Consider the following 22,250-nt stretch of genomic DNA (forward strand, 5'->3'; position numbering starts at 1 on the left):
GGGCCCCGCCCCCAGAGCCAGGGAGGGAACCCAGGCGGCCGGGATCCCCAAAGCACCCGGGCCCCGCCCCCAGAGCCAGGGAGGGAACCCAGGCGTCCGGCTCCCCAAAGCACCCGGGCCCCGCCCCCAGAGCCAGGGAGGGAACCCAGGCGTCCGGCTCCCCAAAGCACCCGGGCCCCGCCCCCAGAGCCAGGGAGGGAACCCAGGCGTCCGGCTCCCCAAAGCACCCGGGCCCCGCCCCCAGAGCCAGGGAGGGAACCCAGGCGTCCGGGATCCCCAAAGCACCCGGGCCCCGCCCCCAGAGCCAGGGAGGGAACCCAGGCGTCCGGGATCCCCAAAGCACCCGGGCCCCGCCCCCAGAGCCAGGGAGGGAACCCAGGCGGCCGGGATCCCCAAAGCACCCGGGCCCCGCCCCCAGAGCCAGGGAGGGAACCCAGGCGGCCGGCTCCCCAGAGCCCCCGGCCCCGCCCCCAGAGCCAGGGAGGGAACCCAGGCGTCCGGCTCCCCAGAGCCCCCGGCCCCGCCCCCAGAGCCAGGGAGGGAACCCAGGCGGCCGGCTCCCCAGAGCCCCCGGCCCCGCCCCCAGAGCCAGGGAGGGAACCCAGGCGTCCGGCTCCTCCGCACCGCTTGACCAAACTCCCAGAACCCTTTTCACTCCGGCCAGCCTCCTGTCTTTGCCCATTGGCAGCTCCTGTGCCACGCCTCCTCGTTTCCCATTGGCCGCCGCTTCCAATGACCCTCCTCTCCTATTCGTTGCCCACGAACACCACAACTGTCACGAGGGGTGGAATCTGCTCCCTTCCGAGCCTGCTATTGACCGAGCAGCCAGCTCCTGGCTGCCCATTCGCTGGGGAGCCTGCCACTCCGATACGATGCGCTCGCTCATTGGCTTTCAGAATGGCCGGGCAGGTCCCTCTCTTCCTGGCGTGCGCCGGCCGGCCCCGATGCTGATTGGTTGAGCTGCAGGGCAGCTGACGCTAATTGGCTGAGAGAAGGCCGGTCCTCCTGGGACTGGAGGGAATCAGACCTAAGACCCACCCTTCCTTTCAGAGACCCGCCTCGCCTTTTCGCTCCTGATTTGTTTCACTCCACCTTCTGATTGGGCCCCGGGGCAGTGCCTGTGCTCCCATTGGCCGAGTCGACACTCGTCCCGCCCCATCGCGCCAGCCATTTGTCACCCGCCCTTCCTCTTTTGATCACCATCTTTCGAGGTCCATCGAGTTCTTCCTCCCCATTGGCCGCAGCGCCGACCTTCCCTCTTCTGATTGGTTCATCTCGGTGCCGCTCCCTCCCACTCGGCCCCGCCCTCCATTGGCCCTCCCTCTCCTTCCTACTGATTGGCGGTCCCGGGCTCCCACCCGGCCTGTCATTGGCCGAACCCCCACGTGGCACCGCTGGGCTGCGCGCGCAGGCTCGGGGGGGGTGGCTGGCGTCTGGTTGCTGGATGCCCAGGCTGAGGCAGAGACCCAGCGAGGCTCCCGCCTCCGCCCCTCCCCCCCTACTCTAGGCCGGGCTGCGGCGGGGCCGCCCAGGCCGCCCCCCCCAAGGGGCTGGGGGAGGAGTCAGCTGTCGCCATGGAGATGGGGGCTGGCGACGCCCCGTCGCCCCCACCCCGGTACAACGCGCAGCGCTCGGCGCTGTACGCTGCCAGGCTGGGTGCCAAGGCGACGCCAACCGCACCGTCCGCCAGCCCCCCGGCCCCCGCGCCCTTGGCTTCCACCAGGCACCTGGGCAGCGCCGCCGTGGCGACGGGCGTCCCGGCAACATCTCAGGGCAGTGCTGCCATGGGGACGGGTGACACGGTGACATCTCCGGGCGGCGCTGCCATGGCGACGGGCAGCACCGTGGCATCGCCGACGTCAACGGGCGGCGGGGTGACATCTCCAGGCAGCACCGTGGCATCGCCGACGTCAACGGGCGGCGGGGTGACATCTCCGGGCAGCAACGTGGCATCGCCGACGTCAACGGGCGGCAGGGTGACATCTCCGGGCAGCACCGTGACAACAGGCAGCGTGGGGATCTCTGAGGACAACAATGCAACGGGCAGCATGGCAACGCCTGCAGCGGTGACAGGTGGCCTGGCTCAGTCTCCAGGTGGTACCGTGGAATCTCTGGCGGTGACGGGCAGCGTGGGAACGTTTCCGGCGGCAACAGCCAGCGTGCCATCATCTGCAGGCAGCGTGATGGCAGCTGGCAATGGGGTGGCATCTCTGGTGGCACCGGTGTCTCTAGGCAACCTGGCAGCATCTCCAGCAGCAACCAGCAGCAAGGCAGTGGCGACAGGCGGCGAGGGGCCGCATCTGGCACTGACAGGCAACCCTGCAGATCCAGTGGAGTTTCCCATGGCCCCAACACCCACAGCCAACATGGCGGCCGCCGCAGTCAATGCGGCGATGGCTCCCACGGAGGCGATGCGGGCGGCAGTGGTGGATGTGACGGCAGCTTCTTCTGGAGGGGAGCCTTTGGCGTCTCCCGCCATGCCCGGCAGCCCGCCGGCTGCAACGGCAGCCCCTCCCACCCCGGTTAAGCCCCTCCCTGCCCCCTTCCCATCGCCGGCAGTGGTGGTGGTGGCGCCCAGCCCGGTGGCGCAGGAGAAGAGCTACCCCACAGCCACGGAGGGCTCTGTGCCTCTGGATCCTGCCGCATCCCAGGACATGGGGTCGCAGTCCAGCCTGGGCCCGGGGATCCCACCTCCTCGGCCCCCGCCGGCTCCGGACACCCTGAGTTACCTGGATTCGGTCAGCCTCATGTCGGGCACCTTGGAATCCCTGACGGGCCCCGGCTTCCCAGATGATGCCAGCTCCCTGGGCTCAGACTCGGAGATCAATGGCTTGGCTTACCGCCGAACAGACAAATATGGCTTCCTGGGGGGCAGCCAGTACTCTGGAACGCCGTGAGTACCCCAGCAGCCCCTCGCCTTCGTGCTTTCCTCTCCGGGAGCGCTGGCTCTGGGCTGGGGCCGAGGCGGGGGTGGGAAATGGGACCCAGGGCCTTTCCCCTCTAGGGGGCGCCTCTCTCACCCCCTGCCAGGGCAGGGAGCTAGCTGCCTCTGGAGAGTGGGGAACTGCCCCCTGGGCCTTTCCCCTCTGTGGGTGCCAGCTGCCGTCTCTTCCAAGGGTCCCGCAGCCTTTCCCCTCCGGCCTCGTTCCCTGGCCCCAGTGGGGAGTGGGCGGGCTGGCTGGCTCGCTCTCAGCAGAGATGTCCTCAGCGCAGCGTTGCGGAGAGACAGAGATGGAGTGCCTGGACCACGGGGCATCTGAGTGCGAGCAGCACTCTGGACTTCCTTGGAGACGCCCCTCTGCCCCTGCCCCCGGGCAGGTTCTGTCCCCAGCTGTGCTGAGGGATCTCTTGGATTTCCTTCGGGGATCTTTCCTGCTCTCCCATCCCATCTCTCTTGCCTCCCTGGGGCCTCTCAGCCCCCTGCTCTCCCTCCCCTGGGAGGACTGGCTCACTGGCTGTGGGTGAGCCAGGGCCAGTTTTCCATGGCTGGGAGCCTGTGGCCCGCTCCCAGGCCCATCAGAGCTCCTGGCCTATTTGAGGTCACTCCCACACCACCCAGCCCTCTCTCTGCCCTGGGCCTGTTGCCTGCCCATTCTAGCCCTGGCTGGAGTGGGGTGGCAGGGGCTGAGCCCTGGCCAGCTTGTCACACGAGTGGCTTGACTCAAGCAGGTGGCACTCCTTTCTGGGCAGGGTGTGTCCCATTCCTGGGACTCAGAGCCCCCCCAGATGCAGCTGAGTCCCTAGTACGGGGGCTACTTCCAGCCCCTGATTGGAGGAGCCCCGGTCAGACAGCTAGACCCAGGGGTGATCTGGAGGTGGCGGGGAGCAGGGGGGGCCCAGGGGGTGGGCGAGCACAAGAGCAGATAAGCTGGGCCCTGAGGCTGAGCGGGGAGGCCAGGCTGAAGAGCTGGAGCAGAGGGGGCGAGGGGGGGGTCTGAGCTGTGGGTATGGGGCTGGTGCGGGGTGGGGGAAAGACTAGCAGGGGGTGGGGTAAGGCAGCAACGCTGGACATCTTCTTCCATCCCAGAATCCTCCTCTCCTGGGGGAAGCAGGAGCAGAGCCCTGCAGTGGGGGGGGAGATCTGCACCTGGGACATCTCCCAGCTCCCCCCCACCACACGTGCGAACGCCCCCACTTCCCTTCCTGAGTTTCTCAATGAGGCAGCCTGGAGCCACCACTTCCTGTTTCTCCCCCCTCCCTCCCCATGCGCTCCTCGCCCTGTGGAGTCGCAGCTCAGCCTGGGTCCGCCCCACTCCAGGGACCCGTCTGCCCTTGGCCTGGCTGCTGAGCGCTAGTCAGGACTCAAGCTGGGGAGGGGGCCTGGGGGTGGGTGGGCTGAGACCCAGCGGACTCATCACGTGACCGGGTTTGGGATGGCTTCTGGGTGTTTGATCTGGAGGATGGGGCTCCATGTCCAGTTCCCTGGCGGGGGCTGGATGGGAGCCTCTGCCCCCTGAGGGGAGTTGCCTGCCCCCCCCCATGCACACAGCTCCTGGCAGGGCTGGGGCGGTTGTGAAGGAGGAACTGAGGTGCTGAGCGGCTGCGCTGCAGGCCCGAGCAGAGCTTTCCAGGCCTCACAGGGGGCAAAATCCTCTCAGCCCCTCAGCCTTTCCACCTTCCTCCCAGGCTGGTCCCTGGCACTTTGGGCCTTGTTAATTTCACTTCCTGGTCACACCCACCCACCACATCGCTGGGATGGAGCTTAGGTACAACTGGGGGCAGGGGAGCCCAGGGCTGGCAGAGCCTGTGGCTTGGGCGTGAGGGGCACCGGCAGGTCTGGGCTGTCAGGGGCTGCAGGTTGGGCGTGAGGGGCACCGGCAGGGCTGGGCTGGCAGGGGCTGCAGGTTGGGCGTGAGGGGCACCGGCAGGGCTGGGCTGGCAGGGGCTGCAGGTTGGGCGTGAGGGGCACCGGCAGGGCTGGGCTGGCAGGGGCTGCAGGTTGGGCGTGAGGGGCACCGGCAGGGCTGGGCTGGCAGGGGCTGCAGGTTGGGCGTGAGGGGCACCGGCAGGGCTGGGCTGGCAGGGGCTGCAGGTTGGGCGTGAGGGGCACCGGCAGGGCTGGGCTGGCAGGGGCTGCAGGTTGGGCGTGAGGGGCACCGGCAGGGCTGGGGAAGACGCCGGGTCCCTGTTGTAATTCCAAACACCGCAGAGGGCTTGGAGGGTGCTGGCGCTGGTGTGCTGTGGAAGTGCACTGGGGTTGCTGGTGTCAACCAGGCACAACCCGGTTGCCTCCCCCGCCCCTTTATCCGGGGAAGCCCCAGCCCTGGCTGCCCTGACCCCCCTCCAGGGCAGTGCTGTGGGGTCGCTCGCCCGGCGGGTGCCCTGCGCTGGCTGCACCTGGGGGCGCTGCGTGCAGCCTGGCTGTGCCAGGTCTCTGATCTGCTCTCCTCCCAGGGAGAGCGCCATCCCGGTGGATGTGGCCCGGCAGCGGGAGCTCAAATGGCTCGATATGTTTTCCCACTGGGATAAATGGCTCTCGCGGCGATTCCAGAAGGTGAGTGGTCCAGCAGCCCCAGCCCAGCCCAGCAGGGGGGCTGTGGAGGGGGGGAGGCGGGGCGCGGCACTGGCTGCTGGAGAGGGGGTCCCAGCTGCTCCTGCCCTGCAGGGGGGCTGTCGGGGAGGCGCTGGCTGCGGGGGGTCCCAGCTGCCCCTGCCCTGCCCTGCCCTGCCCTGCCCTGCAGGGGGCTGTGGGGGAGGCGCTGGCTGTGGGGGGGTCCCAGCTGTCCCTGACCTGCAGGGGGGCTTGGGGGAGGAGGCGCTGGCTGCACGGGGTCCCAGCTGCTCTGGCCCTGCAGGGGGCTGTGGGGGAGGCGCTGGCTGCGGGGGGTCCCAGCTGCCCCTGCCCTGTGTTACCCGGTCGTGCTCCCATCGTGGCGGTGTTCTGGGCAGGTGAAGCTGCGCTGTCGGAAGGGGATCCCCTCGTCTCTGCGTGCCAAAGCCTGGCAGCTGCTGTCGAACAGCAAGGAGCTCCTGGATCAGAACCCCAAGAAGTTTGAGGTGCGTGGCCCCCCCGGGGCAGCAGGGGCGGGGAGGGGCATGGGCTGGCGAGTGGCTGTGTGGTCTTACTGCTCCCCTGTGGCCCTAGGAGCTGGAGCGCCAGCCCGGCGACCCCAAGTGGCTGGACGTGATCGAGAAGGACCTGCACCGGCAGTTTCCCTTCCATGAGATGTTCGCTGCCCGGGGAGGCCATGGGTGAGTGCCTGGGAGTGGGAGGCCTGCGCTCGACCCGACTGGAGCCCCTCTGTCCACTGAGCTGGGGCCGAGCCGGCACCCCCGAGAGGGGACTGTCCCCTAGTCCCACTCCCACCCCTGAGCTGGCCAGTCACTGCCCTGGGGCGGAGCCTGCGCCCCCGAGAGGGGAACGGCCCCGAGCCCCACTCCCACCCCTGAGCCGGCCAGTCGCTGCCCTGGGGCGGAGCCGGCGCCCCGTAAAGGGCAAGGCCCTTCCTGTGTGTCTAACCCCCAGTTACTCTCCTCCCCGCAGGCAGCAGGACTTGTACCGCATCCTGAAAGCCTACACCATCTACCGGCCCGACGAAGGGTACTGCCAAGCTCAGGCCCCTGTTGCTGCTGTCCTGCTCATGCACATGCCTGCTGAGGTAGGAGCAGCCCCGGGCGCTGAGCAGGAGTCCCCCTCTTTCTGGGAAGGTCCCAGCATTGTTGTCTCTCGTGTGGGGCTGGATTTACCCCTCCAGCGTGTCCGTGGTTTGGGGCTGGGTGCCAGGACTCTGGGTTCTCTCCCCGGCTGTGGGAGGGGAATACGGCTCTGGGGGTTTCACGGGGGGGCTGGGTGCCAGGACTCTGGGCCCCGCCCCTGCTGGTGCCTGCGTGTGACATCTGCCGGCCCGCGTCTCTCTGGCGTGATTGCATTCGTGTGTCTGTTTTCCAGCTCCTGTTTCTCTTTCGCCAGCCTGAAGCCTGGTCTGTCAGTCACGCTGGTCAGTGGAGGGTGGGGGAGCCGGCGTCACCTTCCCCCCATGCGTGTTGGTGTCCCCCCCCCTTGCACTGTCCCCATGTTGCTCTGGCTGGCGGTGGGGCGTCTCGCCTGGCAGGCGTGCGCTGCAGAGCCCAGTGTGGGGTTAGACCATGGGAGCTAACAGGCGGCGATCGGCTGTGGCGTCCCAGCAGCTCTGCTTTCGCTGCAGGCTAGCCACTTACTGGCTGTGCTGTCGGGCTGGGCTCAGGAGTGTGCCCTAGGCACGTCCCCTCAGCTGCTCAGTCGAGTTAGCTGATGGGTGCGTGTGGATTGGGTCTCCTAGGTGATCAGATGTCCCGGTTTTAAAGAGCCTGCTGTATTGCCGCCCTCCCGTGGCTGCCTGCGTTTTCTCTCCCCTCTCCCGTGGATGCTGCTGCTGGCCGGACCCCTGCTCGCCAGCTGCCGGCCAGCAATGAGTGCTGGGGGGTTGCAAAGCTGGTGGGTTCGGCTGCTCCCTGGCTGTGGACTTCCTCTGGGCCAGCTGGCGCCCCAAGGCCCCGTCCCCCTTCCAGCCAGCAGGGGCTGCTTGCTGCAGGCTCCCCGGCTCCCAGCCGTACCCCTTCACCTGCTCACTGCGCTGCTCCTCCACAGCCCCCCAGGGTGTGTCCTGCTCCCAGCACTGTGGCCAGGCAGCCCCGCTCCGATCTGAGCACTCCGCTCACCAGCAGCCAGGCTGGCAGCTCCTCCCCGCGCTGCCCCTGGGTGGACTGGCCCCTGGGAGCGCTCACGCCCTCTGGCCCAGGGCGCCAGCCAGGAGGAGCCAAGCCCTGCTCCAGCCGGCGCTGGCCTGGGGACGTGTCTCCGCCCTGCAGCTGAGCTGTGCAGTGGTGGGGGGAAGCTCCTTCTGGCCCGTGTGTGCCCGACCCTGCAGGCTCTGCAGTAGTGCCCACCAGCCCCGCCCCGCATCCTGCCCCCAAGCGTCCCCTGGGCCCCGGCGCTCGGTGCATCACCAGGGCGGAGCCCCCTCCTGCCTGCGCTGGAGCCTGGGGGCAGGAGGGGCTGGCACATGGTGGTGGCCAGCAGCAGCCCGGAGGTGTTCGTGCCTTTCCGTGGGCGGGGGGGAGGAGCTGCCTCTAGCTGTGGGCGATGGGGAGGGGAGAGACGTGGGCCAGGCTGTCCCCACCCCGGGGGCTGAGAGCGGCTCCCGGCCCTTCCCTCCCACGGGGTGGGGGGCGGCTGCTGGCCACGCTCTGGCGTGACCCCTCAGGGAACGCTGGGGCTGGTGTGGGCTGCGCTGTGTGGCCCCCACAGGCTGGCTCCGGGAGAGGCTGCTCTGGCCCAGGGCCCAGCCAAGCCTGGGGAGTGGGGGGCTCTGGGCAGGGAGGGTTGAGTCATGTGTCAGTTACCTGCATCCCTGTGTGGGAGAGGTGTCAGGTAGTGTGTGTGTGCGTGTGTGAGAGGTGGGGGGCAGTGTGCGTGTGTGTGTGTGAGAGGTGGGGGGCAGTGTGTGTGTGTGTGTGTGTGTGAGAGGTGGGGGGCAGTGTGCGTGTGTGTGTGTGTGAGAGGTGGGGGGCAGTATGTGTGTGTGACAGACCGAACAGCTAACACGGGCTATGGACTACCCCGTCTGTCTGTACCCTGGGCTGGCAGGTAACACCTCAGCCCTGAACACAGAGGAGGGAGGAGCCGAGCTGGTTTTGAATGGGAGGCAGCAGTTAGAAGCTGGGGGAGAGGGAACTGGGAGGAGCCAACCGGGCGAGGGGGAAGCTACACCCCAGAGGGCCACCCCTCGGGCTCCTCTCCCCAGGACGGGTTGGAATGACTGTCTCTGCCGGCTGTACTGACACCTCTGTGCTGAGCTGGGCTCTGTCGCCTCATAAACTTCCTGTTATACCTGCTGAGTGAGAGTCACTCCTGCCTGCGGGTGGGGTGCAGAGCTTGGGGACCCCTGAACCCCATTACAACTAGTGGCAGGGGTGGGATACACCCCATCTGCAGACGGTCTTCCAGCAGTGACTGACAGGGTGCAGCAGAAGAAAGGTGACTCAGAAAAGCCAGGGTGCTGGAGGCAGAACAAAGCAATTTTTGGGAGTTGCAGCTTCGGCCAGTGAGTCAGCACCCCAGGAATGGTGGGACGGTGGATCACACCCAGCTCCCGAAGGCAGACCTCGTGAGGCTGTGCAGACCTGGGCCTGACCGTGGGGAAGGCGACCAAGGCCCAGCTGATTGCCCGGCTGGAAGAGAGTGACCCATCCAGGGGTCAGATCCCGTCCCAGCAGGAAGCAGCCGGTCACCTCCTGGGAGTGTTTTGGATTCTCAGGCAGGAGTGGGGGCTGGACGCTGCCAGAGGGATGCGGTGCCCACCCAGCTGTGCTCTGCTTGCTGTGGTTCAGCCTGGGCAGACTCCTCTGTGACAGAGCTGCGACAGCTGGAGATCCAGGTGCAATTAAAGGAATTGTAAGACCAGGAGAGATAGCGGCAGGAGCACGAGCGGACCGTGGCGGAGATGAGACGTGAGGAGGCCCCGGCTGCAGTGAGCAGGGAGAGGGCCAGGAGGCCCGGGACCGGCAGTCGCTTTGAGACACACGTGCTGGCCCAATGTAAGGACGTGGGGGACCTGGACGGTTTCTCACCTCCTTCCAGCGAGTCTGCGAGGTGCACCAGGTCCCCCCAGCCGAATGGCTCCGGCAGCTCACCCCCTGGCTGGACCAGAAGGCCACAGCGGTGCTCAGCCAGCTGGAGCGGCTGCAGCCCAGGGACTACGAATGGGTCAGACAGTCCCTGCTGCAGAGGTTCGGGCTGACCTCTGGATGCACAGGAAGAAGTTCCAGGAGGAAGGGCCGGGCCGGGTGTGACAGGGAATCCCAGAGGGACTAGTCCCCCGCTGGGCAATGGAGGAAATCACGTACGCGAGCCCAGGAAAGAGGGGCCAGCCAGGGCCTGGACGGAGCAGCCGGCCCAAGGGACACAAGGAGACCTGGGCTGTTTATCACTGTGGGCGGGGGGGCATAGACAGGCCTGTGCTCCAAGTTGCGAGCCGGCAGAGGCCTCCTACGGTTATCTGGGTGGAGTCCCAGTGGCCAGAGGAGCCGGCTGCCCAGGGGGAGGGGTGGATCCCCAGGCCAGCACCTCTGGGACACTTGACACCCAGAGGTGGGCGTCTCCGTGTACTGGGTGGGGGCGGGGCGGCCCTGTGCAGCAAGAGCCTCGTGCCCCTGGAGGTGGGGCAGGAAAGTGGTGGGTTTCTGGGACACGGGGTGCAGGTGACGCTGCCCAACCCCCAGCTGTCCCTGGGGGAGGGGCACAGTACCCATTCAAGGGACTTGCAGCCCAGGTGCATCTGAAATGGGGGGCTGAGTAGAGCCCCGAGGACGTGGGGCTGCTCCAGCACTTGGCTACAGAGGAGCTGATGGGAGGTGACCTAGAGGAGTGGCAAGAAGGACCCCCAGTGCTCTGGTCACTACCCATAGCCAGAGCCAGCGAGGAGTTAGCGGCTCTGACTCAGGAGGGCGCCCAGCGGGGGGCGCAGAGCCGCCCCCTCCCCCCAAGAGACGGGCTCAGCAGGGCTGGGACTCTGGACGCAGGCAGTGGTGGGGAACAGGTCCCTGTCCTGTCCCCAGCTGGTGGATTCAGGCTGAGGTGCAGGCAGACCCCTCCTTGCAGGCGCTGAGGGGCTGGGCTGTCCGGGGTGCGGCTCAGCCCCTGGGGGGAGACTGTCAAGAGAGATTCCTGTGGGAGAGGGGTTCCTGCTCTGGGAATGGCTCCCCCCAGGGAGAGGAGGATCATGTGGGATCCAGGGGTAGCTGGAGGTTCCCCAGCAGAATCACCCCAGGCTGCTGTAGTGCCCGTCTTTAAAAAAAGGAAAAGGGGACAGTCTAGGGACCTACAGACCGGTCAGCCTTACCCCAGTCCCTGGGGAAATAAGGGAGGGGATCCTCACGGGATTCGTTTGGGAGCACTTGGAAGAGGGGAAAGTGATCAAAAGTAGCCAGCATGGATTCACCAGGGGCAAGTCCTGCCTGACCCATCTGATTAGCTCTGTGACGAGGTAACAGGCTCTGTGGACGTGGGGAAGTCAGTGGACGTGACATACCTTGACTTCAGCAAAGCTTTTGATATGGTCTCCCACAACATGCTTGCCCATAAGTTAAGGAAGTGTGGATTGGATACAAGCACTGTAAGATGGATGGAAAGCTGGCTTGATGGTCGGACCCAAGAGGTAGTGGTCAATGGCTCAATATCTGGATGGCGGTCGGTTTCAAGCGGAGTGCCACAAGGCTCGTGTGATGGGGTTCGGGGTCCCCCAAGCTCTGCACCCTGTCTGCGGGCAGGTGTGACTGTCACTCGGCAGGAGAACAGCGGGTTTATTAGCCAACAGGACACAGCGTCGTACAGAGGAGTCAGTGCAGCCGGCAGAGACAGCCAGTTCCATCCATGTTGGGGAGAGGAGGCCCTGAGGGGCCCCCAGAGCTGGGTCCTGGCCCCCTCCTTTGTCTCTCTCTCCCAGCCCAGACTCACTGCTTCCAACTCCCAGTTCCAGTTTAAACCCCTCAGGCTCCACCTCCTCCTTTGTCTGCAGTACAAAGGTGTTACCTGGTTGTCAGGGTTACCCTCAGCAGAAGCCTCACACCCTCTGTGAGCCACACACACACACACACACACACACACACACACACACACACACACACACACACACACACACACACACACACACACACACACACAGGTATCCCCCACTCCAGCACAGCTCGGTTCTGGGACCAGTGTTCAACATCTTTATTAATGACCTGGCTGAGGGACGGGACTGCACCCTCAGCAAGTCTGCGGATGAGACAAAACTCGGGGGAGAGGTAGATACGTTGGAGGTTAGAGAGAGAATCCAGAGGGACCTGGATAAATTGGAGGACTGGGCCAAAAGAAATCTGATGCAGTTCAACAAGGAGAAGTGTAGAGTCCTGCACCTGGGGCGGAAGAATCCCAAGTGTTGTTACAGGCTGGGGACTGACTGGCTCAGCAGCAGTACGATGGAAAGGGACCTAGGGGTTATGGTGCATGAAAGGCTGGATATGAGTAACCAGTGGGCCCTTGTAGCCAAGAAGGCTAACGGCAGACTGGGGTGCATTAGGAGGGGCATTTCGAGCTGATCTAGAGAAGTGGTTGTTCCCCTCTGTTCGGAACTGGTGAGGCCACATCTGGAATACTGTGTCCAGTTTTGCCCCCCCCCCCCCCCCCCCCCAGTATAAAAAGGATGTGGATTTGCTGGAGCAGGTTCAGAGAAGGGCAACAAAAATGATTAAAGGGCTGGAGCACAAGACCTATGAGGAGAGGCTGAGGGATTTGGGGTTATTTAGTTTACAGAAGAGAAGACTGAGGGGTGATTTAACAGCAGCCTTCAGCTTCCTGAAGGGGAGCTCTAAAGAGGAGGGAGAGAAACTGTTCTCAGTGCTGTCAGATGGCAGAACAAGGAGCAATGGTCTGAAGTTGCAGAGGGGGAGGTGTAGATTGGATATTGGGAAAAACTCCCTCCCCAGCAGGGTGGTGAAGCACTGGAATGTGTTGTCTAGAGAGGTGGTGGATTCTCCATCCATAGAGGTTTTTAAGTCCTGGCTTGACAAGGTCCTGGCTGGGATGACTTTAGCTGCGGTTGATCCTGCTTTGGGCAGGGGGCTGGACTCGATGACCTCCTGAGGTCCCTCCCAGCTCTAGGAGATGGGCATTTCCATATATTATTATTATATTTTACCAGCAAGACTACCCGGATGGGAGGAAGTACATCCTGGTGGGGTTGCATGTCGTTACCCCGAGGCCGTGGCTCTGCCTTCTACCAAGGCAAACATGGTGACAGAGGCTCTGCTGGCCATTTCCAGCAGGGTGGGGTTCCCCAGGAGATCCTCAGCGACCAGGGGACGTCCTCATGTCTGCCCTGCTCCGGTGCTGGCGGGAGCAGCCTGGGATCCGGCTCTCCTGGGCCTCGGGGGGTCGCTCCCAGCCTGACGGGCCGCAGGGAAGGTTCCATGGGACACTGGAGCAGATGCTGGAGGCTTTTCTGCACTGGCACCCGCAGGACAGGGAGGAGCACTTGTCCCACCTGCTGTTTGCACCCAGGGAGCTGCCCAAGGGCCCAGCAGGTCCCCCCGACTGAGCCGTGGTGCAGGAGGGGGAGGGGACCCCGGGTGTGCTGAGAGTTATGGGAGGGGGAGGTACCCCGGATGGAGAGTCGGGGGCGGAGGAGGTCCTGGCCTTCCGGGAAAGGCTGGTGGAGCTCATGGACCCGGCCAGGGAGCCCCGGGGCAGAACCCAGGGCAGGGGAGGGGCTGGTACGACCTCTGCGCCGGCCCCTCAGAGTCGTCCAGCAGCTGCACAAGGTGGAGCGGCTCCTGCAGGACACGGCCAGGCAAAGGGGAGCACCGATGTCACAGTGCGGGGGGAGCTTCCCCAGGTCACTGCCTGGGTGACCCCACTCAGCTCGGTCTGGAAGTGGGGAGAGCCAGGGTGTGATGGGACGGGGGTGAGCGATGGGCCGAGCAGCTCCCATTGGCTAGCGATGTCCCTCTGCTGTCTGTAACCTAAGCTGGCGGGTAACACCTCTGTCCCTGAACACAGCAGGGAGGAGCCCGGCTGGTTTGAATCGGAGGCGGCAGTTGGAAGCTGGGGGGAGCTGGAAGACAGCCAACCTGTGCTGGGGGGAGGCCAGACCCCAGATGGGGCTCCCCTTGGGCTCCTCTCCCTGGGGTGGATTGGAATGACTCTGCCGGCTGTACTGACTCCTCTGTATGAGCTGTGCCCTGTTGGCTACTAAACCCGCTGCTCTGGCTAGTGAGTCACTCCTGCCTGCGGACGGGTGCAGAGCTTGGGGACCCCGAACCCCATGGCAGCATGTCACCCCTTCCCAGGCAAACCTTAACGATAGGCAGGTAAATCAAAAGGCTCCAGCTGCGCAGGATTTCCTGTACCAGGGCTTCGTCAGCCCGATCTTCCCATGAGCATTTGCATTGCTGAGTTCTGCTTGGTCCCCACTGACCTCACGGGAGCACAAGGAATTTTCCCAGGTGTCCTGCATTCAGCCCTGGGAAATGTGGTCACCCAGGCTGAGTCTGCACCAAAGCTTACCTGGGGGTCGCTGCGTCGCACTGGGCTGGGGAAAAGTGTGCTGTCTGCGCACTGGCGTGAGGTCGACCTGAGCCCCGGGCAGCCACGGCGCGCTCGGCGGAAGGAGAAACCCTGGCCGTTGCCGTCGGCTGCATCTCTGCTGCCGTTCCGGGCAGCGTGACTGCAGTGCCACAGTGGTACAGCTGTGCCAGATCTTCTCTCTGCCATCTCTTGTGCCTCCTGGCATCGGGGGTTTCTGTCTGTCCGGCTTCTCACGTCTCTCTGTCCCTGCAGCAAGCCTTCTGGTGCCTCGTCCAGATCTGTGAGAAGTACCTGCCGGGTTACTACAGTGCGGGGCTGGTGAGTAGCTCCCCTGCAGGCGGGGCGGGGCGGGGCGGTCTCACCGTGGGGGAGGGGATTCTGCTGAGTGACTGTTAGTGGGTGGGGAGGAGAGGGGAGCGTGTGGTGGTGAGGGAAGGGGGCTGGGGCCGGGGGATGGGGACTGGGGTGTCCTGTGGGGGACGGCAGTGGGAGTGGAGGAGATGGGGGAATGAAGGCACCCTTTGAGGGTGGGGTGGGGGTACAGAAGGAATGGCAGAGCATGGTATGTTCCACTCCTCCCGGCAGGAAGCCATCCAGCTGGATGGGGAGATCTTCTTTGCCCTGCTGCGTCGGGCATCGCCCATCGCCTATCGGCACCTGAAGAAGTACAAGATCGACCCCATCCTCTACATGACAGAGTGGTTCATGTGCATCTTCTCCCGCACCCTGCCCTGGGGCTCTGTACTGCGCGTCTGGGACATGTTCTTCTGCGAGGGTGAGGTGCTCGCAGGCCCGTGTGTCTGTCCATCCATGCTGCTGTCAGTGTCACCACCCAGCGCAATTCATCAGTCCGCCTCCGTTCGACACGGCCGCACCAGCCCTCCCTATCCCAGCATTCCAACTCAGTCCATCGTCCCAACCTAACCCAACCCATTCTCCAGCCATCCATTGTCCCAGCCAAACCCATCCATCCGTTGTCCCAGCCCAGCCTGTCCATCCCCCCCAACCAAACCCCCAGCCATCCGTTGTCCTAGCCCAGCCCGTCCATCCCCCACAACCAAACCCCCAGCCATCCGTTGTCCCAGCCCAGCCTGTCCATCCCCCCCAACCAAACCCCCAGCCATCCATTGTCCCAGCCAAACCCATCCATCCGTTGTCCCAGCCCAGCCTGTCCATCCCCCCCAACCAAACCCCCAGCCATCCGTTGTCCCAGCCCAGCCTGTCCATCCCCCCCAACCAAACCCCCAGCCATCCGTTGTCCCAGCCAAACCCGTCCATCCAACCAACCAAACCCCCAGCCATCCGTTGTCCCAGCCCAGCCTGTCCATCCCCACCAACCAAACCCCCAGCCATCCGTTGTCCCAGCCCAGCCCGTCCATCCCGACCAACCAAACCCCCAGCCATCCATTGTCCCAGCCCAGCTCATCCATTTGAACAACTGAATCCATAGCCATCCAACCCTCCCAGCCAAGCCAACTATCCAACCAACCCAGCCCCCATCCATTCATCCATCATCCCAGCCCAACCGTCCGTCCATCCAACCAACACAACCCCCAGTCATCCATCCATCATCCCAACCCAATCCATCCATCTGACCAACCCAAACCCAGCCATCCATCCAACCAACCCACCCCAGCTATCCATTGTCCCAGCCCAACTGATCCAACCCTCCCAGCCCAAGCCATCCATTGGACTAGTGCAACCTGTCCATCCCACCAACCCAACACCCATCCATCCATATTCCACCCTAACCCATCCATCCGACCAACCCAACCTCCATCCATCCATCATCCAAGCCCAACTCATCTATTTGACCAACTGAATTCATAGCCAATTGTTCTCCCAGCCCAATCTGTCCATCCAACCAACCCAACCCCCATCCATCCATCATATCAGGTCAACCTGTCCATCCCATCAGCTCAACCCCCATCCATCATCCCAGCCTAACACATCCATCTGACCTACCCAGCCCGTTCTCTAGGCATCCATCATCCCAGCCCAATCCGTCCATCCAACCAACCCACCCCAGCCATCCATTGTTCCAGCCCAGCAGATCTATCAGACCCTCCCAGCATGATCTCAAAATAAAAAAGGAATTGTATAAGAAGTGGAAACTAGGACAAATTACAAAGGACGAATATAGGCAAACAGCACGAGCGTGCAGGAGCAAGATTAGAAAGGCTAAGGCACAAAATGAGCTCAAACTAGCTACAAGCATAAAGGGAAACAAGAAGGCTTTTTACAAATACATTGGCAACAAGAGGAAGACCAAGGAGAGGGTAGGGCTGTTGGTCAGTGACGAGGGAGAAACAGTGACAGGGAATTTGGAAATGGCAGAAATGTTTAATGATTTCTTTGTTTCGTTCTTCACTGAGAAATCTGAAGGAAGGCCTGACATAGAGAATGCTAGTGAAAAAGGGGTAGGTTTAGAAGTTGAAATAAGAAAAGAACAAATTAAAAGTTACTTAGAAAAATTAGATGTCTGCAAATCACCAGGGCCTGATGAAATGCATCCTAGAATCCTCAAGGAGCTGATAGAAGAGGTATCTGAGCCTTTAGCAATCATTTTTGGAAAATCGTGGGAGACGGGAGAGATTCCAGAAGACTGGAAAAGAGCAAATACAGTGCCCATCTATAAAAAGGGGAACAAGAATAACCCGGGAAACTACAGGCCAGTCAGCTTAACTTCTGTGCCAGGAACGATAATGGAGCAGGTAATTAAAGAAATCATCTGCAAGCATTTGGAAGGTGGTAAGGTGATAGGGAACAGCCAGCATGGTTTTGTTAAAAACAGATCATGTCAAACCAATCTAATCGCTTTCTTCGATAGAATAATGAGCCTTGTGGATAAGGGAGAAGCGGTGGATGTGGTATACCTAGACTTCAGTAAAGCATTTGACATGGTCTCACATAATATACTTATCAATAAACTACGCAAATACAACTTAGATGGGGCTACTATAAGGTGGGTGAACAACTGGCTGGATAACTGTACCCAGAGAGTAGTTATTAATGGTTTTCAATCTTGCTGGAAAAGTATAACTAGTGGGGTTCCGCAGGGGTCTGTTTTAGGACCGGTTCTGTTCAATATCTTCATTAACGGTTTAGATATTGACATAGAAAGTACACTTATTAAGTTTGCAGATGATACGAAGCTGGGAGGGGTTGCAACTTCTTTGGAGGATAGGGTCATAATTCAAAAGGATCTGGATAAACTGGAGAAATGGGCTGAGGTAAACAGGATGAGGTTTAATAAGGACAAATGCAAAGTGCTCCACTTAGGAAGGAACAATCAGTGTCACACATACAGAATGGTAAAGCACTGCCTAGGAATGACTACAGCAGAAAGGGATCTAGGGGTTATAGTGGACCACAAGCTACATATGAGTCAACAGTGTGATGCTGTTGCAAAAAAAGCAAACATGATTCTAGGATGCATTAACAGGTGTGTTGTGAACAAGACACGAGAAGTCATTCTCCTGCTCTACTCTGCGCTGGTTAGGCGTCAGCTGGAGTATTGTGTCCAGTTCTGGGCACCGCAGTTCAGGAAGGATGTGGAGAAATTGGAGAGGGTCCAGAGGAGAGCAACGAGAATGATCAAAGGTCTAGAGAACATGACCTATGAAGAAAGGCTGAAAGAATTGGGCTTGTTTAGTTTGGAAAAGAGAAGATTGAGGGGGGACATGATAGCAGTTTTCAGGTATCTAAAAGGGTGTCATAAGGCAGAGGGAGGGAACTTGTTCTTCCTTGCCTCTGAGGATAGAACAAGAGGCAATGGGGAGGTTCAGGTTGGACATTAGGAAAAAATTCCTAACTGTCAGGGTGATCAAACACTGGAACAAATTGCCAAGGGAGGTGGTAGAATCTCCATCACTGGAGATATTTAAGAAGAGGTTAGATAGGTGGCTTTCAGGAATGGTCTAGAAAGTGCTTGGTCCTGCCATGAGGGCAGGGGGCTGGACTCGATGGCCTCTCGAGGTCCCTTCCACTCCTACTATTCTATGATTCTAAGCTGTCCATCTGACCAACCGAACCCCCAGCCATCCATCATCCCAGACCAACCCATCCATCTAACCACCAGCCTACTCTCCAGTCATCCACAGTCCGAGCCCACTCTGTTTTTCCAACCAACCTCACCCGACTGCCAGCCATTCATTGCCCAGCCCGGTCCGTCCATTCCACCGACCCAACTGCCATCCATCCATCATCTCAGCCCAGCCTGTCCATACCACCAATCTAACCTATTCCCCGGCCGTGTATCAGCCCAGCCCAGCCCAGCCTATCCAATCAAACGTGTTCCCCAGCCATCCAACGCTGCAGTCTTACTTGTCCTTCCAAGCCACCCAACCTGTTCCCAGCCATCCATCTGAGCAATCCAACCCCACCCACCCTCCATCCATCTGACTAGCCCTACCAATCATTTGCCCATTTCTCATCCATTCACCTGACCAATGGTGTCATCCGTTCATGAGACCAACCCATTCCCTGTTGTTCTGGTTAACCCAACCCATCAATCTGTCCTCCCACCCACCTGTCCTGGCCAACTGCTCTCCCATCGGTCACAGCCCACTAGCTATTGTCCTGACCAGCCCAACCCATTTTGTATCCATCCATGTGACCTTCCCTTCCCATCCCATCCCTCCTTCGTACGTCCAACCAGCTGAACCTCTCCCCCCGCCCCCCGCCACCACCCCTGGCGTCCAGCCCAAACCACCATCTGTCCAACCAACCATTCAACCTGGTCCACTTCTACCATCTGCCCATACAACCCAATGCGGCCCAGTCCCTCCAAACCTCCCATCTGTCCATCAGATCAGCCCCACCCCTCCCTGACCCACACAGCCCATGTCAACCACCCCCAGATTTCTTCTTTCGGGCGGGTGTGCCACACCTGCTCCACTGCAGGGCCTTGCCCAGCCCCTGCTTGGGCACCTTCCCCTCGGCCCCGCCCCAGTCCACCTTGTTTCTCCCCAGGAAACCCCTCACCACCTTTCTCCATTCCTCCTCCACTTCCCACCTCTGCTGAACAGCTGATGAGCAGGGCCCACCTGGCAGCTGACCGAGTAGCTGTGGCCCCAGAGCACCTGTTAGCCTTTCTTTTTTCCCCTATGGGTGCTCCAGCCCCTGAACACCCAAGAAGTCTGTGTCTGTGCAACGCTGCGTCCAGCCCCATTTGTTCACTCACCTGCCATCCCACCCACTCCCTCAGTCCAGATGTCCCTTCCAGCCATCCAGCTGACCCCAGCTCTGCTCTCTGCCCCGCGTATGTAGCTGACACCCAGCGCCAGAGTCCTGAAGCCCTGGGAGTTTTACCAGTCTCTGCCCTTTCCCCACCGCAGGGGTGAAGATCATCTTCCGAGTGGGCCTGGTCCTTCTCCAGAACACTCTGGGCTCGGTGGAGAAGCTGCGCAGCTGTCAGGGCATGTATGAGACCATGGAGAAGCTGCGCAACCTGCCAGCACAGTGCGTGCAGGAGGAGTTCCTCGTCCCCGAGGTGAGCCCTACTCAGACTGTGCTGAGCAGGGGGCAGGCTGGTGGAGGGTGTGCCAGGGAGACCACCAGGGTCAGCGGGGGATGCGGTCGCCTGCAAGTCAGTGCTGGTCCCAGTGCCCCAGGTTGGCATTAGGGGGCGCTGTGCTGCGGGGGGGGGGGGGCAGGGCCCAGCCGGGGGGAGGGGATCAGGGCCCAGCAGGGGGTGCTGTGCTGCGGGGGCGGGGCGGGTTACTCAGCAGGCGACGCTGTGCTGGGGGCTGCGGTTTACCCAGCGGGGCTAGGCCGTACTCCCGCCAGGAGTCTGACTGGCGCCCGTGACGCCCAGGTGGTGAACCTGCCCGTGACGGAGGCGCTGATCGAGCGCGAGAACACGACGCAGCTGAAGAAGTGGCGCGAGACCCGCGGGGAGCTGCAGTACAAGCCCTCCCGCCGGCTCCACGGCTCCCGTGCCATCCACGAGGAGCGGCATCGCATGAACCCGCCCCTGACCTCCAGCACCAGCCTGCTCAGCCTCACCGGCTTCAAACAGCGGGCGGCCCGCGGCGGCAACTTCTCCCCCACCCACTCCGCCGCCCCACCCCCGGCCGCCAGCCCAGGCCAGGTGGTGTCGGAAGGGCTGCACCCCGCTCTGCCCTCCCCCACGGGGAACAGCACGCCGCTGGGGGGGGCCAAGAAGGGGGGCACCAAGGAGGAGAAGAGGAGGGAGAAGGAGCGGCAGAGGCAGGAGAAGGAGCAGGAGAAGAAGCTGCAGAAGGAGCGGGAGCAGCAGGAGAAGAAGCTGCAGAAGGAGCGCAAGCAGCAGAAGGAGCGCGCCAAGGAGGAGGCCAAGCAGAAGAAGGAGAGGAAAGTCTCCACGCGCCGGAAGGAGGCCAAAGCCCCGCCCCCCACCGAGGACGGGGGGCAAGATGGGGACCCCACGGAGGGCTCTGTGCTGCAGGACACTTACTTCTGAGCCGCGGGGGGCACCTGCTGCTTCCTGCCCACCACAGCGCCAGCCAAGGACCAAGGGGCAGGGACCCAGAAGAAGGGAGAGGCACCGGCTGGGAGGAAGCTGGAATCCAAAGGGGGTCTGGCCGGGGCAAGGACCGTTGAGCTCTGATCCACCCTGCCGGGGACGCCCGAGAAGCTTCCTCCTGCCACCAGGGGACCCGCTCACCGACTCGGAAAGCCAAAAGACTGCTGTGCTCCCCCATGTTCCCCCTTTTCTGTCCGCTGCCCGCCCACCCGTGGAACAAACAGGTACAGGCTTCTGCCGTGTGCTTTCCCGGGCGTGGGGCCGTCGCCTGCGAGTCTTAACCAGAATATAATGTATTAATACCAGCCCTGCCCGGTGACTGTACATAGGAGAATCCCTTCTAACCTATTTAACTGCCCCAGCCGTGCCCCGCCCCGCCCTGGGCTGGTGTAAGAGCCACACTCCCGCTTGCCCCCAGCTTGGCGGCACTGTCATTCCCAAACACGGCTCGTGGGGACGGACGCGGGTGTCAGGTCACTACAGTTGGACCTTGACTTTCCTTGGCAAGACGGATAAACTGCATCGTCTGCCTGGTGCATGCAGACAGGGCGTGTACCAGCACCGGAGTCCTCTATTTATTCGTAACCCAGTGATCCTGGGACAGTGAAGCTCATTCGCCTCCCCGGGCCACCTTGAGGAAGTTGTCACGTGCTAGACGAGAAACTTTATCGATAGCCCCGTGCTTCCAGACAAGAGACTGATACAGTTGTTCTGTCTTCCCACGCAGGAGTGAACTTTATTGACAGTGCAGCGTTGGAGGCGTTGGCCAGTGCTCTTGTCTGCCAAGCCTGGGCTGCCAATAAAGTTCACTCCTTGTTTCATCTGAGATCTTCATTTCTTGATTGGCATCCTGGTGGCTCAGTGTTATGACCTCCTTGTGGGGCTCCTGGGGAAGATGGCGAACTTTATCGGCAGCCCCCTTTGCTGACAGAGTTTCTTCCCTGTAGCGTGGGGATGAGCTTTATGGACAGCCCCGCGGTCACGGAAAGGCCATCACATGGCGTGGAAGGGCTGGGCTGAGCTTTATCGGCACGCCACTGTGTGCGGACAGAATAGCCCATCCCATGTAAGAACTGGCAAGAGCTTTATCGACGCCCTTGTCTTTGCAGGCCAGGTGTCAATAAAGTTCATTTCATGCAAGGGCTGTGATCGGTCCCCCGCTGTGGTGAACAGGGAACCAGTGAAGTCCTGCCCCCGGCGGCTGATGCCATGGGGCCTGTTCAGAGGCAGCTGTATCCAGCTAGAACTATGCAGCCCTCCTAATTTGCCCCACGGGGCTTAAACGGGTCCCTAGATACCCCGCCCCCGGAAACGCCCTTGTTTCTCTCCTCAAGTTCCTGCCTCCCCAGCATATCTGTGACTTTCCCACCCCCTCATCAGCACACTCCAGTCTGCCCAGGCCCCTCAGAGACCCCCGCAGGGACCCCCGCAGCCCCTTGGAAAACACGCGCTAAGCCCCGGACTTTCCCCTCTCAAGGCGGTACGCTGTGCAGCCAGCAGAGGTAGAGCCGAATGGGGTTTTCTCACGGCGCTGACACTTCCCCACTGGCTGGGGGGGGTGGGGATGGCTCCGGGCCCGCGAGTGCTGGCTTTGAAACATTTCCATTGCTGGTGCAAGGCTAGCCAACAGCACCAGGGCTCCTGGGCCCTGGCCCTGCCTCTGGCTACGTTTACACGAGCCCCAAACTTCGAAAT

General features: G+C 62.1%; 1 protein-coding gene across 1 annotated transcript; it reads left to right on the plus strand.

Annotated features, from left to right (window-relative positions):
• Nucleotides 1-1,430: 1,430 nt before the first annotated feature.
• TBC1D10B (TBC1 domain family member 10B) lies at nucleotides 1,431-22,247 on the plus strand. The gene is made up of 9 exons (XM_074998383.1): nucleotides 1,431-2,893; nucleotides 5,395-5,494; nucleotides 5,890-5,997; nucleotides 6,086-6,192; nucleotides 6,485-6,599; nucleotides 14,300-14,365; nucleotides 14,633-14,822; nucleotides 19,387-19,541; nucleotides 19,866-22,247. Exons 1-9 carry the CDS (start codon nucleotides 1,575-1,577, stop codon nucleotides 20,490-20,492), a joined length of 2,787 nt encoding a protein of 928 aa, XP_074854484.1. The 5' UTR covers nucleotides 1,431-1,574; the 3' UTR covers nucleotides 20,493-22,247.
• Nucleotides 22,248-22,250: the final 3 nt, after the last annotated feature.

This window comes from Carettochelys insculpta, chromosome 6, assembly GCF_033958435.1.
Source record: "Carettochelys insculpta isolate YL-2023 chromosome 6, ASM3395843v1, whole genome shotgun sequence".
In the NCBI taxonomy this organism is placed as follows: domain Eukaryota; kingdom Metazoa; phylum Chordata; order Testudines; family Carettochelyidae; genus Carettochelys; species Carettochelys insculpta.

Coding starts and splice junctions, on each gene's coding strand:
- TBC1D10B (XM_074998383.1), top strand. CDS start 1,575: ATGGAGATGGGGGCTGGCGACGCCCCGTCGCCCCCACCCCGGTACAAC. Junction 6,600..14,299: donor TCATGCACATGCCTGCTGAG/GTAGGAGCAGCC, acceptor CTGTCCCTGCAG/CAAGCCTTCTGGTGCCTCGT. Junction 14,366..14,632: donor GTTACTACAGTGCGGGGCTG/GTGAGTAGCTCC, acceptor TCCTCCCGGCAG/GAAGCCATCCAGCTGGATGG.